Source organism: Gorilla gorilla, chromosome 10, assembly GCF_029281585.2.
Source record: "Gorilla gorilla gorilla isolate KB3781 chromosome 10, NHGRI_mGorGor1-v2.1_pri, whole genome shotgun sequence".
Classification (NCBI taxonomy): Eukaryota; Metazoa; Chordata; class Mammalia; order Primates; family Hominidae; genus Gorilla; species Gorilla gorilla.
The window spans coordinates 93332243-93345572 of record NC_073234.2 but is presented as its reverse complement, the minus strand read 5'-3'; the positions used below and the strand labels follow the sequence as shown (position 1 = coordinate 93345572).

At 34.5% G+C, this 13330-nt stretch overlaps 1 protein-coding gene across 6 annotated transcripts in view; it reads right to left on the bottom strand.

Annotated features, from left to right (window-relative positions):
- Window positions 1-13330, bottom strand: part of NAV3 (neuron navigator 3) — an 890287-nt gene that overhangs the window by 190540 nt on the left and 686417 nt on the right. For all 6 annotated transcript variants that reach the window (XM_055359213.2, XM_063694177.1, XM_063694178.1 and 3 more), the window contains one exon: window positions 317-432. In XM_055359213.2, coding sequence (XP_055215188.1) covers window positions 317-432 — 116 coding nt within the window. The remainder of the gene's footprint in view (window positions 1-316; window positions 433-13330) is intronic.

Sequence of the window (13330 nt, the reverse complement as noted above, 5' to 3'; positions counted from 1 at the left end):
ATACATGGCCAATCATTAGTTTATTTTCAATCTCCAAATGTATTATCCAGGTTTTCTCTGATTTTATTCAACTACTTGACTGAGGGCAAAATGACTTAAAGTCTTCACTTCTGAAAGGACTACCATTCCTTTTATAGTGACAAAGAGATCATCCTAAGCAGAATAGCCAAATAGTTAACGATCTTTGAAGCATGAGATGTATATAGTCCATTTTTGCACTAAAAACAGTATACCACATATATGATTTAATAAAAAGTCTTATGGAGAGAATACGGAAATTCCTAGGTTTGACCTATGCATCGATGAGGTCACTTACCAGATATCTCCTCCAGGCACTGCTTAGCAGTCTTACTATATGATAAGTCCATCTTTGTAGGACTGGTACAGGAGTCAGCCGATGGTAAAGCGGTACCTTCATTTTCTGAATGTGCCCTGAAATTAACCATGAAAATAGAAAGAAATAGCAGTTATAGTCACTAGTCACTCATCAAAGTGGAAGTTCTACAAGAAATATTAATTACAAATTTTCCATCAAGGTAAGTATTTCTTTATGACTGGAATGTTCCAGAGCTGTCTATGTATAGGAGAATTGTGTTATTTTTCATATACAACCTAAGTGGGAGTGAGATGTGGAATTATATTTCTTAGGCTTGTCTAAATTTGGAAGCTTATAACTACCAATAGTTGATTATAATTTGGGGGCAAAATATTTTAAAAGATCCAACTTCTTTTGCTATTTTAGAGGAAATATGGCCAAATTACATTTTTTGTGACAATAGTGAAAGTATTAAAATCACACCTAAAATTCTTTTTTAAAACAAAAATTCTATAAAATATATTTTAAAATATGTGTAAAAATAAAAAATAATTTTGTTCTAGACTTTATACATCATTATGATGACTTAATTACCAAAGATTTCAGAGCAATTAAAGTCAACCAGAAACAAATTCTCATTCTTACAATTACCTTTCATATCATCTGTTTCACATTTGTCTATGTATGTACATGGGTATGTATTTGTGTGTGTGGTTAACTTGCAAAGAGTGTGTCTAATTAAAAGAAAAGCACTCAACAAAGGTCCTGAATACTTTTGATATTCTAATCATACTTCATGCATGTTTCTTCCCTTTATGCATGGGTAAATATTTTAAGATATGCTTTCTATTTGATGCAGCCTCAAAATCGATGTATATTTGACACAAACTAACACACATTTTAAATGTTCACAGCATGAACTACTAAGACACAGAAGGAGGCAAGGTAATATAGGATTGCACACTGGACTGTGTTCTTTAGAGACATCTCATTTGCCTTACTCCTACCCTTTTTTTTTCTGGTAGTAGGTGTGGGCCATGACAAGTGATCTTTCAATATTTACTACTTTAAGAATATTTACAAATAATGTTCATATGTGAATAAAAATGTATTATATTTTTGAATCAATGCTTAATTAACATTTTGCTTTTAATCTAAATTTGAGTTTCAAGAGAAAAAATGTAATCATTGATATCAGAAATAGTCAATATTTAACTGACAGGCCGAGAAACTTAAAAGTTCACTTAGGTTTTAAGAGAGTATGGAAAACTACATGTTGTCTGTATTGATATACATGTTACATATGTGAATTAATATATGAAAGAAAGAACTATACAAGAAAGAAACTTTCCTATACAAAGTTGTGCCTTGGCCTCCAATAATTTCTGACACACTGTTCCTATTTTATTCTAGCTTCAAACTGAATATAAAGAGCATAAACAAATTAAGAAAGAAAATGTACTATTTAAGTGATAGGATATATACCATTAAGGCCAGAAAAAAGACCTCAAAGTAGCTAAATTTAAAAGATATTTTAGTCTTCCAATCATTTGGTATCTTGGCAGCATTTAGAACAACAGCCCATTCCTTCCTTTATCAAACTGTACTACCTTGGCTTTTATGGCAAGAATTCTCCAGTGTGTTTCCCATTTTCTCTGGATTCTACTTTATTCTATTGTTTTCCTCTACATAATCATTAAATGTTGTGGTTCAGGGTAGTAGAAAAAGAAGTGGGGATACAGAGAGCAGAAGCGGGAGTTCAGCAAAGGAATATTCTATTCTTCCTCCAGTTTTTGTCTATAGTCTCTCTAAATGATCCCAACCATATTCATTGTATTGGTTATTATCTATTTATGCCTGAATTCTAAAATTCTAACTCTAACCCAGCACTTTACTCTGAATTCCCGATGTATATAAAGACCGTCTAATTGACATTTCTTCTTGGTTGTCACAAAAATACTTCAAACCCATCATTTATAGAACTAAAGTCATATTAAAATAAACTAAAGTTTTATTAACAAACCTGGTCCTGATTCATGGAGCCCTCTGGTGAAAACTTTATGGAACTTACAAGGTCTTGCATGGTTGGGTCCCATGCAACCTATGGGATGATGGTCTCCAGCATCATCTCACACAAGACTCCTCTCTCCTCTCTCTACTGTGGCCACAAGAGTCTTCTACCCACTTTCCACAGCTTCCTGCCAAAACACGGTCTTTACACTTGATTATTTTCCTCCCCACTTCATCCAGTTGATTCCTTCCCTCCAAGTCTTAGCTCAAGTGACTATTTTTTAAAAATTCCTCCTTAATTTCACTGATCAGGCAAAGTCTCCAATTATAAGCACTTTGTACTTAGTATTCCCTGGACCTATCTTTTCAGCACTTCATACTCTTGTGATATGAGATTAATGTAATTAATTGATTAATGTTTAACTCCCAGACTAGACGCTCTTCTCCATGTTTGAACTCACCATTGTATCCCCAGTGTCCAGTCTTGTATCAGAATATAAGTTTCAGTCAACAAATCTTTTATAAATATATGAATAAATAATATTAGCCATAATGGTAAAACAAAATTATTAGTGGGTAAAACATATGCAAGAAAGAGTATCATATGTGTAAATATACTGGGTTTGGGTGTAAAACTTGGCCCCATCACTAATCAGTTACTAACTCATGTGATGTTGGCTAGTTACTTCACCTCTCTGAACTTGTTTGTTCATCTGTAAAAATAAGAAAAAATGCCTGCCTTGCAAAATAATCGTGAAATCAACTGTTATTACAAAAGGACCGGAAATACATTCTCTCTTGTGAAATTCTGGTCAATATTAACAGAGCAAATATATCTGCTCTTTGTGTAGCCTGTTTCTTTCTCTTCTGGACCCCAATTTCTCACATATCCCCCGTCTACTGACAGTCCTTCCCCATTCGTTTCTAAAGTCTACTAAAGTCTGTTCTTCCACCTGGCTTCATCTATTGTGGGCCACTCTACCCCTCACTGACCTCTTCCTTAACCTATTGTCTCTGAACGAAGGGAAAAACAATCCTCTGAAGTGTTCTAAGGATTTTTATTACTTGCTGAAGAAGTTTAAATGGAGAGTATGTAGTGAAACTGTGGACCCCAGGGAAAGCTGACTGGCTGCCTGCAAAGAAGTGTCACAGAGACACAGCACCTTGTTGAACTGGCTGGGAGCCAGGGTTGACCTCTAGTCCTGCAGACTTTGTATTCACAGATTTATCTTTTAGAAGCTGAGTCACATTAAGCATTTCACTGAAATATTTGTCTAAAGCCCACTGCTAATTGGTTCCTATGAGAACAAGACCAACAGCTGTCACAGGAGCAAGAATGTTTCTGGCCGTGTTAGTTAAAAAAGATTCTATCTCCATCTAAGAAAGTCTGGAGTAAAAGAAAACTTGGAATGTATTTTAGCCGTATAGTTTTTGCTCTACTAAAAGCAAACAGCTCTTAAAAAGAATTCTTCAGAAGCTGACTTACGGCTATCTTCCTCAATATGTAAGACTTAATTCCATTGGTTAAGTTCCCAATCCCCCTGTCTGAGACATGCTTTTTAAAAAAATGTATTCCTACTTGTGACAGCTCAGTCTTGTCTTGGAAGCCTTTTTAAAATTTTTGTTAATGTGGCAGTGCATATTTTTGGCAGACTCACTCTTTTATGTCTTTTAGTTTAAGTCACAAGAGACTCTTACTTACCTTAAGTTCTCTGGTGTATTTCTCATCAAATTCCCTACATGAGTGATCTACATTAGCATTAATAAGGAAACAGATTGATCAATGAAAGAAAGGAACATGGTGAAGGTAAACTTCAAATCACTGTAAAAAGGACTTAGAAGTCATCCTTGGTTTATATTCACATGGAAATGGTACCAGAAATGTCTACTGATGTTACAAGCCATCCGTTTCTCTAGTATTTCCACCTCATAATTTGTTATGGCAAAATTAGATTTTAACTCCAGTCTATAGAGGATCAATCAATGCCAACTGGTAAAGATGTACCTTTTATGCAAATGATCAAAGAAGTTGAGTTAAATCTCTGAAGACTCACAACATACCCTCTATTTTTATGCATGATTTGTACCAGTTAAATAAAAATATTTGGGTTGATTCATGAAATAATTTATAAAGACTTTAGAATCAAGAGTGTTTTCTAATCAGAAAGTACATTTTGACAGATATAGTGAATATTGCAGTGGCACATTCACTGTTTCCCCATAAACTGATAATGCATTCTCTTCCTATTAACTGGAAAAAGAAAAAATATGTATCGTAATATTCCTTCAAAATATTCAGCAACATGGTCCTATGTAGACAATCTTACTGTGCATTTACAACATGGTCATCATGTTATGAGTAAGTATTGAAACTATAAGATATAGCATTGCAAAAACAGTTTATCTGGATTTCTTTTATTTATTTACTTTCTGAGATAGGGTCTCACTCTGTCACCCCAGCTGGAGCGCACTAAAGCAACCATAGCTCACTTCCACTTTGACCTTCCTGGTTCAAGAGATGCTCTCACCTCAGCCTCCAGAGTATAATTTATTTAGAATTTTAATAAGCCAGGTCCTTCATCTGTTACTGAGAGTTGTAGTAATTAAAAGTCATGATACCAGTGATTACCATGAGAGCTATTACCTGTTTTTGTGCACTTAATATGTGCGAAGTGTGGTGCTTAGTATTTTCCTAGAGCCTATCACTCAAAATTCACAATAATCTTGCAATGTAGGTGCTGCAGATAAAGAAATTAAGACATCTAGAGGTCAATAAGTTGCCCTGGGTAACAATCTAGTAGATACTTAACCAGTACTTGACTCTGGCTACCTGTAAATGTTGCTCTATTAACTATTCCCCTGCAGCTTAACTCCATCAAAATGCCTCTGAACTAAGTATTTTACTGCATTTGAGGTTCCCTTAGCTAACAGACAGCTCAGTCACTCAGTCGTTAAATGTGACACATCCACTGGTCTAACCTAAATGTTATTCTTTATGTACTGATCATTAAAAGGAACTCAGTAATAAATCCTAGACACTATCAAACCTCTAATCTTTAATGTCATAAACATGAATGTTTGCATATTGATTTGTATTCAAGAAATATTTCCCCCTGTGGATCCATCTTGATATAGATATGGTCACAAATGTAGACACAAGTAGAACTGATTTGAGTCAGAAACATTAACTAATGGTATTGTAATTCCTGTTTATAACCCCAACAAAAAGGAAAGAAAAGCACATATCTTTCAAAAACCAGTAATGTGCTTGCTTTCCTATTTTCTTCATTCTGGAAAGGCAGACAGATGACAGACAGGGCCAAGGCCAGGAAACTGTTGGGTTGAACAGAAGTCTAGTGTGGATGGAAGATTTACTCGATTCAGGGGAGTTGAGTAAATAAGAAAACATATTGAGAATAATGAGAGCCAAATTTCTCATGGTTGACAAAAACAGGCACAAGTATGGAAAGAAAAATAAATTGTGGTGTTGAGTTGGAATTGGAGGTATTATGAATGTATGTATATGTGAATAATCACATTGAATTATAATAAGTCATATATATAATATCAAAATAAATAATGATTCAATGTATGTGTATGTATGTGTGTGTATGCATACATATATTTCTTGGTTTTGTCCACCAAGAAAACCTAGGAGCAATGAGATCTTGGTTTCTAAAATCACCCTATACAAAAAGACATGCAAGTTCCTTAAAGAAAAGAATAGGATCTAAAGCCAAGTTAGGGAATGTGCAAGATGAGCCTAGAACACCTTGAGCCATAAAGAAAGAAAATTCTCAAAGAGTGATAGGGCAGTTGGAAAGGAGACACAGCCAGTTTGAAGGGGCTCCCAGTGGCCAAATCTTGGAAAATTAAGCATCAAAGTAAGCTGTGATAGTAATGAATTATAACAAATACAGTAGAAATCTATTTGTCCATATAATTTAATTAGAAAGATCATGGGGAGAAAATATATCTCTTTCTTAAAGTAGAATGCCAGAGAGCAAACGCAGAAGACAGGATGGAATTAGAAAACCAGTTGTCATGAATTATTGACATTTTTTGCACATTATTAATTCAGGCAACAAAGCTCAATGGATGCTAAAACTTGTGGGTGAAAGTAGATACAAAATTGCATTTTTACACACAGTCTCAAAATATCTTCCCACAAAAATACCTATTACATACAACTGGAGACAAATTCACAGAATATAAAACTGTGGCAGATATTATCTTAATCAAGCAATCAAATTCAACACAACCAAAATGGAAGATATTGATATTCATATCATGAAACACCCAATGAAATGCAACAGGAAAAACACAGTATCATTTCGATGACATTCCTGACAAAAAATACATTTAACATGTATCTAATAATGAGGAACTATATGACAAACCCAAATTAAAAACATTATGTAAAATGCCTAGCCATCAATATATCAATATCATGAAAGTCAGGGAAAGGCTAAACAGTTGTTCCAGATTGAGGGATATTCGGAAGATGTGACAACTACTAGGTGCAATATTTATCCTGAATTACTAAAAGTGACCATCTTTGCTGAAACTTGGTGAAATATGAATAAGTTCTCTGAGTGCTCTGGGAGAAGTGTACATGAGAGTCATTTGCATAATTCTTGCAAATTTTCTGTAAGATTAAAATGGTTTCCAAAAACATAACATAAAATATGAAGAGAAGAAATAACAATGGCTTGGTTAGGCAATCTTGTCATGAACCTTGTAATCAAGCACAGAAAAGGTAGTTTGTGAACCTCTCTGCTGGCTCTGCTGGGAAAATGCCGACTCGTGGTAGTACTCTACACAAAAGTGCCTCTTCTAGCAGTGTGTTCATATTGCATCCTAAAAATACCACTGTGCGAGGAAATGCAAATCACTACCTGATGTGCAGATACATATCAAACCTAGCAAAAGACAAGCTTGCAAGCCAAGCATTCAATAAGCTTTAGTTTTTACTGATAGCCAATTATGTCCAGTTCACATAAAACCATTACTGTGGTATATTATGTAGAAGTAGCTTCAGGGCTTACAAAAGCATTACCTGAATGATGGTTAAAGGCTTCACATTTCAATCTTTGTAAACTCACAGTTCCTCCTCCTCCTCATTATACTAGCTCGACAAATAAGCCAAACTTAAAACCTTGTGAGTAAGCATTTTCAAAACTAATGTTTTGCATTCTTCACCTTTTGGAAAATAGCATATTAAAATGTCAATTTCCCTGTCACATCCTAGGCAAATCTATAGTCCCACAGAAATATTTTATAATAAAAATCTCTTCTGAGAATCCATGGTGTGGTTGTATAAAGTACAGCATATTATATCAAAAGAAGGAAAAACTCTAAATTCAGATTTTCTTGACCTAATTTTACAAGTCAAGTGTTAATAGAGGGTCTCTGCTTATATTTAATTAATGGGCTTAAGAAGCATGATACTTTTCTCCTTATGAATAGTGCCTTGCCTTATCTAAGGGTTAGGTATTTTTCTTTTTTGAGAACTGCTCAAAACCCTGATTCTGCTCTCTTTGCCTCTACATGTTTGCTTTATGTCCAATGCATTGTTTCCTTGGCATTTACTACAAATGGTCAGAAAAGAAAGAATGTAGACTTCAAAACAGCATGTTATAACTCTGGGTAAGCGTTATTTCAAAACTTTGTTGGAGGCTTCTAAAGAGACAGGTTTAGGGAAAACACACAGGTCTCCCTTTTCTCTGTAATTAACCAATTATTATATTATTTTATTTCACTTGTCCTTGAAAGCATGTAGAATATAGTTGTGATGTAATTAACACAAAAGCAATGGAAGAAAAATGACATATGGGAAAAAGGAAGGCATTTTTTGAAAGTCTGAAGGATGTAAGGTAACAATGTTTGAACTCCAGGCAGGAAAAACAGGTTCAAATAATATAGCTCAGGATGGACACTGAGAAAGAAGAGGAACAATAAAAAAAGGAGTTTTTAAAAAACAGAATGAAAAAACTATGTGGTTCTCCTTTCTCTTTTCTTCCAATAACTGGAACCTCCTTTGAGATTTAACAAACCTAAGAAATTCAGTAAATTGCTCCTTCATCTATACATTTAACCTGGTTCATCCTACTCTGACCTCTCCCACAAACAATCCATTTTACATACTGAAGAAAGAATAACTTTTCTGATCATGCTTTCCACACACATGCTCATGTGCATGCATGAACACATGTATGCACACACACATATACATACATAAAGTCCAAGTTTCTGACATTCAATAATTTCTACTACAACCAGGCTCCAATCAATCTTCAATGTTCAAGAGAAACTGACCTACTTGCCGACCAGCCTACGTATCTTTTATTGACTTTGTTTATGTGGTTCCTTCAGCCTTATGTTTCCCTCCCTGTCCCCCTCATCTCTGCATTACCAAATCCTGCTTATCTTTCTGGACTCAGTTCAAGTGCCACTTTCCTGATTCCAATAGCTAAAAGTAACTTTTCACTTTTTTGAAGCCTCAGTATAACAAATCTCATTCACTCCTGGGGAGCTTTACACTTCCAGCTGCATTTTGTTGTTCTCTTTGAGCTTGCCCCTTGTCTACCACATTGTGGATGATGAAAAGAAAACGACATAGGACATAAGATTTTTCACTCAATTCTTGATGTCTCATGCATAAGAGATATTTAGTAGGTAGTTGTTGAAAGAAGATAAAAAATAAGTGAATGAATGTGCTGAAGAGAAGGTATGGTTTAATTCTTTAAATATTTTAAAGCTGTTTGTATTTCAGTTAAACCCTCCCATTTATAGGAAGTGAGAGACTTCAGAATTTTTTTTTGTTCCAGTATACATTTTTGGCAGGTTTGAAAATTCTTCTATAGCAAGTGATTCTAACACAGGATGATAGTGTTTCATTCAACAATTTTTATTTGGTATCTACTGTAGGTAGCCTCTGTACTGGGCAATTATGCTACTAAATAAGAAAGACAAGACTCTTAATTTCAATGAACTTACATTACATTAGGAGGTGGCTGAAATCACACTAGTTAATAAGTAAACAAGAAAAGAACAGATAGTAATAAATTGCATAAAGAAAATACAAGAGGATGATTAAATAGAATTCTGAGAAGGCACATAATATATATTCCCCTGGAGTAGGTGGTTGGAGATGGCTGGAGATTAGCAGAGCTCTAATAACAAGACAGGCCTGCAGTGATCTAGAAGACAGCTGTTACAGTCATAAATGAACATATATGCCAAAGATATGTTCTAAAGCAATATAGATTGGTTTGTTGAGAAGGAGGATGAAGGCTGAGATACAATGTGCTGGGGGAAGGGGGGACTCCATGTAGCTGTGGGGATCAATTGTGAACAGGGTACTAGATTACTTAGAACCTGGAGGGTCATGGTGCAATGTTTGAGTTTTATTTTTTTAATGTAATGGAAATCTAATAGATGGCTTCATTAATTAGAATAAGATATATGATTTACGCTTTTAGAAGGTCAAAATGCCATCTGTGTGAAGGATGTTACTGCAAAGAGCCCAGAGTGGAAGCTGGGAGACTCACTGGAAACTAGATGAGAATTGGTGGTGTTGCGGCTTGGACCAGGAGATAAGGGCTGGAAATGGAAAGAAAGTCTGATTGAGGGTATGTTTCAGAAGAAGGGTTAGGAAGACTAGCTGAAAATTTGATGTATGGAGAAGGGGTCATTGAAAGAGAAAAACAAAATCTAAATTATTTCCATTTCTTTTCTTCTTTAGTATCTGATATAGTTTGGCTCTGTGTCCCTACACAAATCTCATCTCAAATTGTGATCTGAATTGTAATCCCCATGTATAGAGGGAGGGACCTGGTGGGAAGTGATGGGACCAAGGGAGCAGTTTCCCCCATGCTGTTCTCCTGATAGTGAGTGAGTTCTCATGAGATCTGATGCTTTAAAAGTGTATGGCAGTTTCCCATGTCCTCTCTTTCTCACCTGCTGCCATGTAAGACGTGCCTTGCTTCCTCTTCGTCTTCCACCTTAATCGTTAGTTTCATGAGGCCTCCCCAGCCATGCAGAACTGTGAGCCAATTAAACCTCTTTTCTTTATAAATTATCCAGTCTCAGGAATTTCTTTATAGCAGTGTGAAAACTGACTAATATAGTCTCTCATTCATATAATTACAAATCCTAACCATTAGTGTCTATAGCAGTTCCAGTTACTAGTATTTGCATAGCAGCTCACAATTTACCTATTATTTTTCCCATCATGCCTGGATTATAAAATTGTAGAATATCAAATTTGGATGATAGCACAACATTCTTCCCTCCTTGTGACAAACTGTAACTCATCTTTTATGCCTTACCCTTATCTTAACTTCTTGGTGATGCATTAGTTTACTCCATTTTGTCAGATTTGTAAAAAACCCTCTTTTTTTCTACATTAATTGTGTATGTTGCATACACTTCCATAACAGTAATGGTTTAATATTTTTATGATGTTATTCTTATTACCCTTAGTAGACTGAGCTCCCAGAAGGCAGAGATTTTTTTAAAAAATCTTTGTATCTTCTGTTACACAGTATTTGTAGAATGAGGGATGAGTACATAAATGAAAAAGTATGCAGCAATTTCCCTTTGCTTAAACTGTAATAACTGGTCACTTTGCCACTTTTTAAATACTTCAGATGGTCATCTTAACACTATAAAAAGCAGCCTATTCCAACTTCAGGTAGCTCTAGTTATCAGGAACTTCTTAAACCAAAATAAAATATTTTCTTTAATTCTTGACATTTTGTCTTAGTTATATCTATTTGATAAATGAATAAGAATAACAGCAAATTTGAAACTACTTTATCACTCTGTAGAGATAATTGAATTACTGAAAGTATGTACAGAATAATTTATATTAGATAGGAAGTTAGGCTAATAGGAAATCTATTAACTTCCAGAATCCACATTATATTTATAGAACTCTGAACACCCAGTGTGTGACAAAGAGTACTATGAAGCATTTATTGAAGTCTCAGAAGGAATAAGTACTAACCTAGAATTGAGAAAAAAAGTCACCATCAGCCATCAATCTTCCCATTATATAAAAGTTATTTAATTATCTTTACATATCATATATATGTATCTGTATACATTTATATAATTTATACTAATTAACAGCAATTACCATTTTCAATTATAAATGAGTTCTGATTGAGAATTTTGCAAGTGTACTATTGGCATTTTCCTAACCAGAATTTTCTCAGTAACAATACCTCTTATTTCTGTCACGTAGATAGAACTGATAAGCAAAGCAAATTTCTACTAGCTTTATGATCTGAAGAGATTATTACTATTCTGACTTAATATCTCTGCTTCTTCATTTCTGGAAAATGGGGGATAACATTCTTTCTCATGAGTTCATGATGAAGTTTAAATGAGAAAATTCACATATATTTTGTGACACAAAGATTTTCACTAAGTAAGCACTCAACAAATGATAATACCAACATCAAAAAGTAAATTATTAGTATTATCTCATCAAATGATTAGCAACTCCAAAAATAATTGTCAGGGATTTTATAGGAGGGATTCTTACATGGGGATAGAACAGTGAAAGTCAGAAAGAACATAAAAGGTTACATAATCCAAATGTCATGACTCTATAAACAAGCTTTTACTGAAAGCTGAAAAGAATGAATGTTAACCACTCTGCCTTTTGAGGATTTACATATTATTTGTAAAATTGTTCTGCATTGATTTAAAAACTTTGAATGAATATTACTTTATATATAGACTTCAATGTGAAATTTTATGAGACAATTTTAATTTATTTATTTATTGTAGAAACAGAGTCTTGCTCTAGTGTACAGGCTGGTCTCAAAGTCCTGGCCTCAAGTCATCCTCCCACCTTGGCCTCCCAAAATGCTGGGATTACAGGCATGAGCCACCATGCCAGCCATAGTTTTATTTATTTTTAACTATCTTATATTGTTGATAATAATAAAAATAATTACTGATATTCATGTAATTTGCTCAAAATCTGGCTGTGTGCTAAAAATTTTACATGGGATTATTTTCTTTAATCTTTCATACAATCAATCCAGGTAGGCATCCTTTATCAATCATACTTTATAGGATTAGAAAGTGAAGTTTAGGGAAGGCTGTTTACTATGTGGCAGATACTGTTCTACAGATAAATATCAACTCAATCTTCAAAATAGGCTAATGAGGTAGCTTCTACTATTATCATACCTATTTCACAGATTAGGAAATTGTGGGTCAGAATCTTTACATATATGACCCAAAGTAACACAACTGACCAGTGGTGGCATTGAGATTCCCACCTAGGCAACCACCACCACAAGATGCTGTTTCTGAACAATAGTAGAGTAAGACATATTCTATCGCCCTTTTTTTTTTTCTTTTTCTTTTTTTTTTTTTTTTTTTTTTTTTTTTTTTTTGAGTTTCCCTCTTGTTGCCCAGGCTGCGGTGCAAATGCACGATCTCAGCTCACTGCAACCTCTGCCACCTCCTGGGTTCAAGCGATTCTCCTCCTGCCTCAGCCTCTCTAATGCCTCTTTTCTTAGCTACTTGGCTACACTGCCTCACTTTTATAGTCTTGTTGTTAAAGAGGTCAAACGGAAACTCAAAGAGTTTCTCAAAGAACTCATCAGGGTCACACAGCGGATCCACACTGTAACTTCTAAGCTGTGCTGCTGTGCTGCTTCCTGTTTTTGATATTTAAAAGTTACATTTTCAAATGGAAACCACTAAATTTGTTTCCACTGGATATTTTATTGCAAACAATTTTTTTAAAAGCTTGTTGCTACTTATAGAAAGAAGCCTACTAAATTAGCAGTTCTAGATTTACACTTTCCTATGAAATTCACTTGTGATTTTTTGAAAGGATTGATGTTTTTACAGAATATATTTGTAATCCAAAAGGGTGCTGAGTATGACATATTTAAAACTTCATGATTTTTTTTCTCACGTTTTTGAAATGTGGATCATGATTTTGACATCTTAAATTCTGCTTTGTCAAAC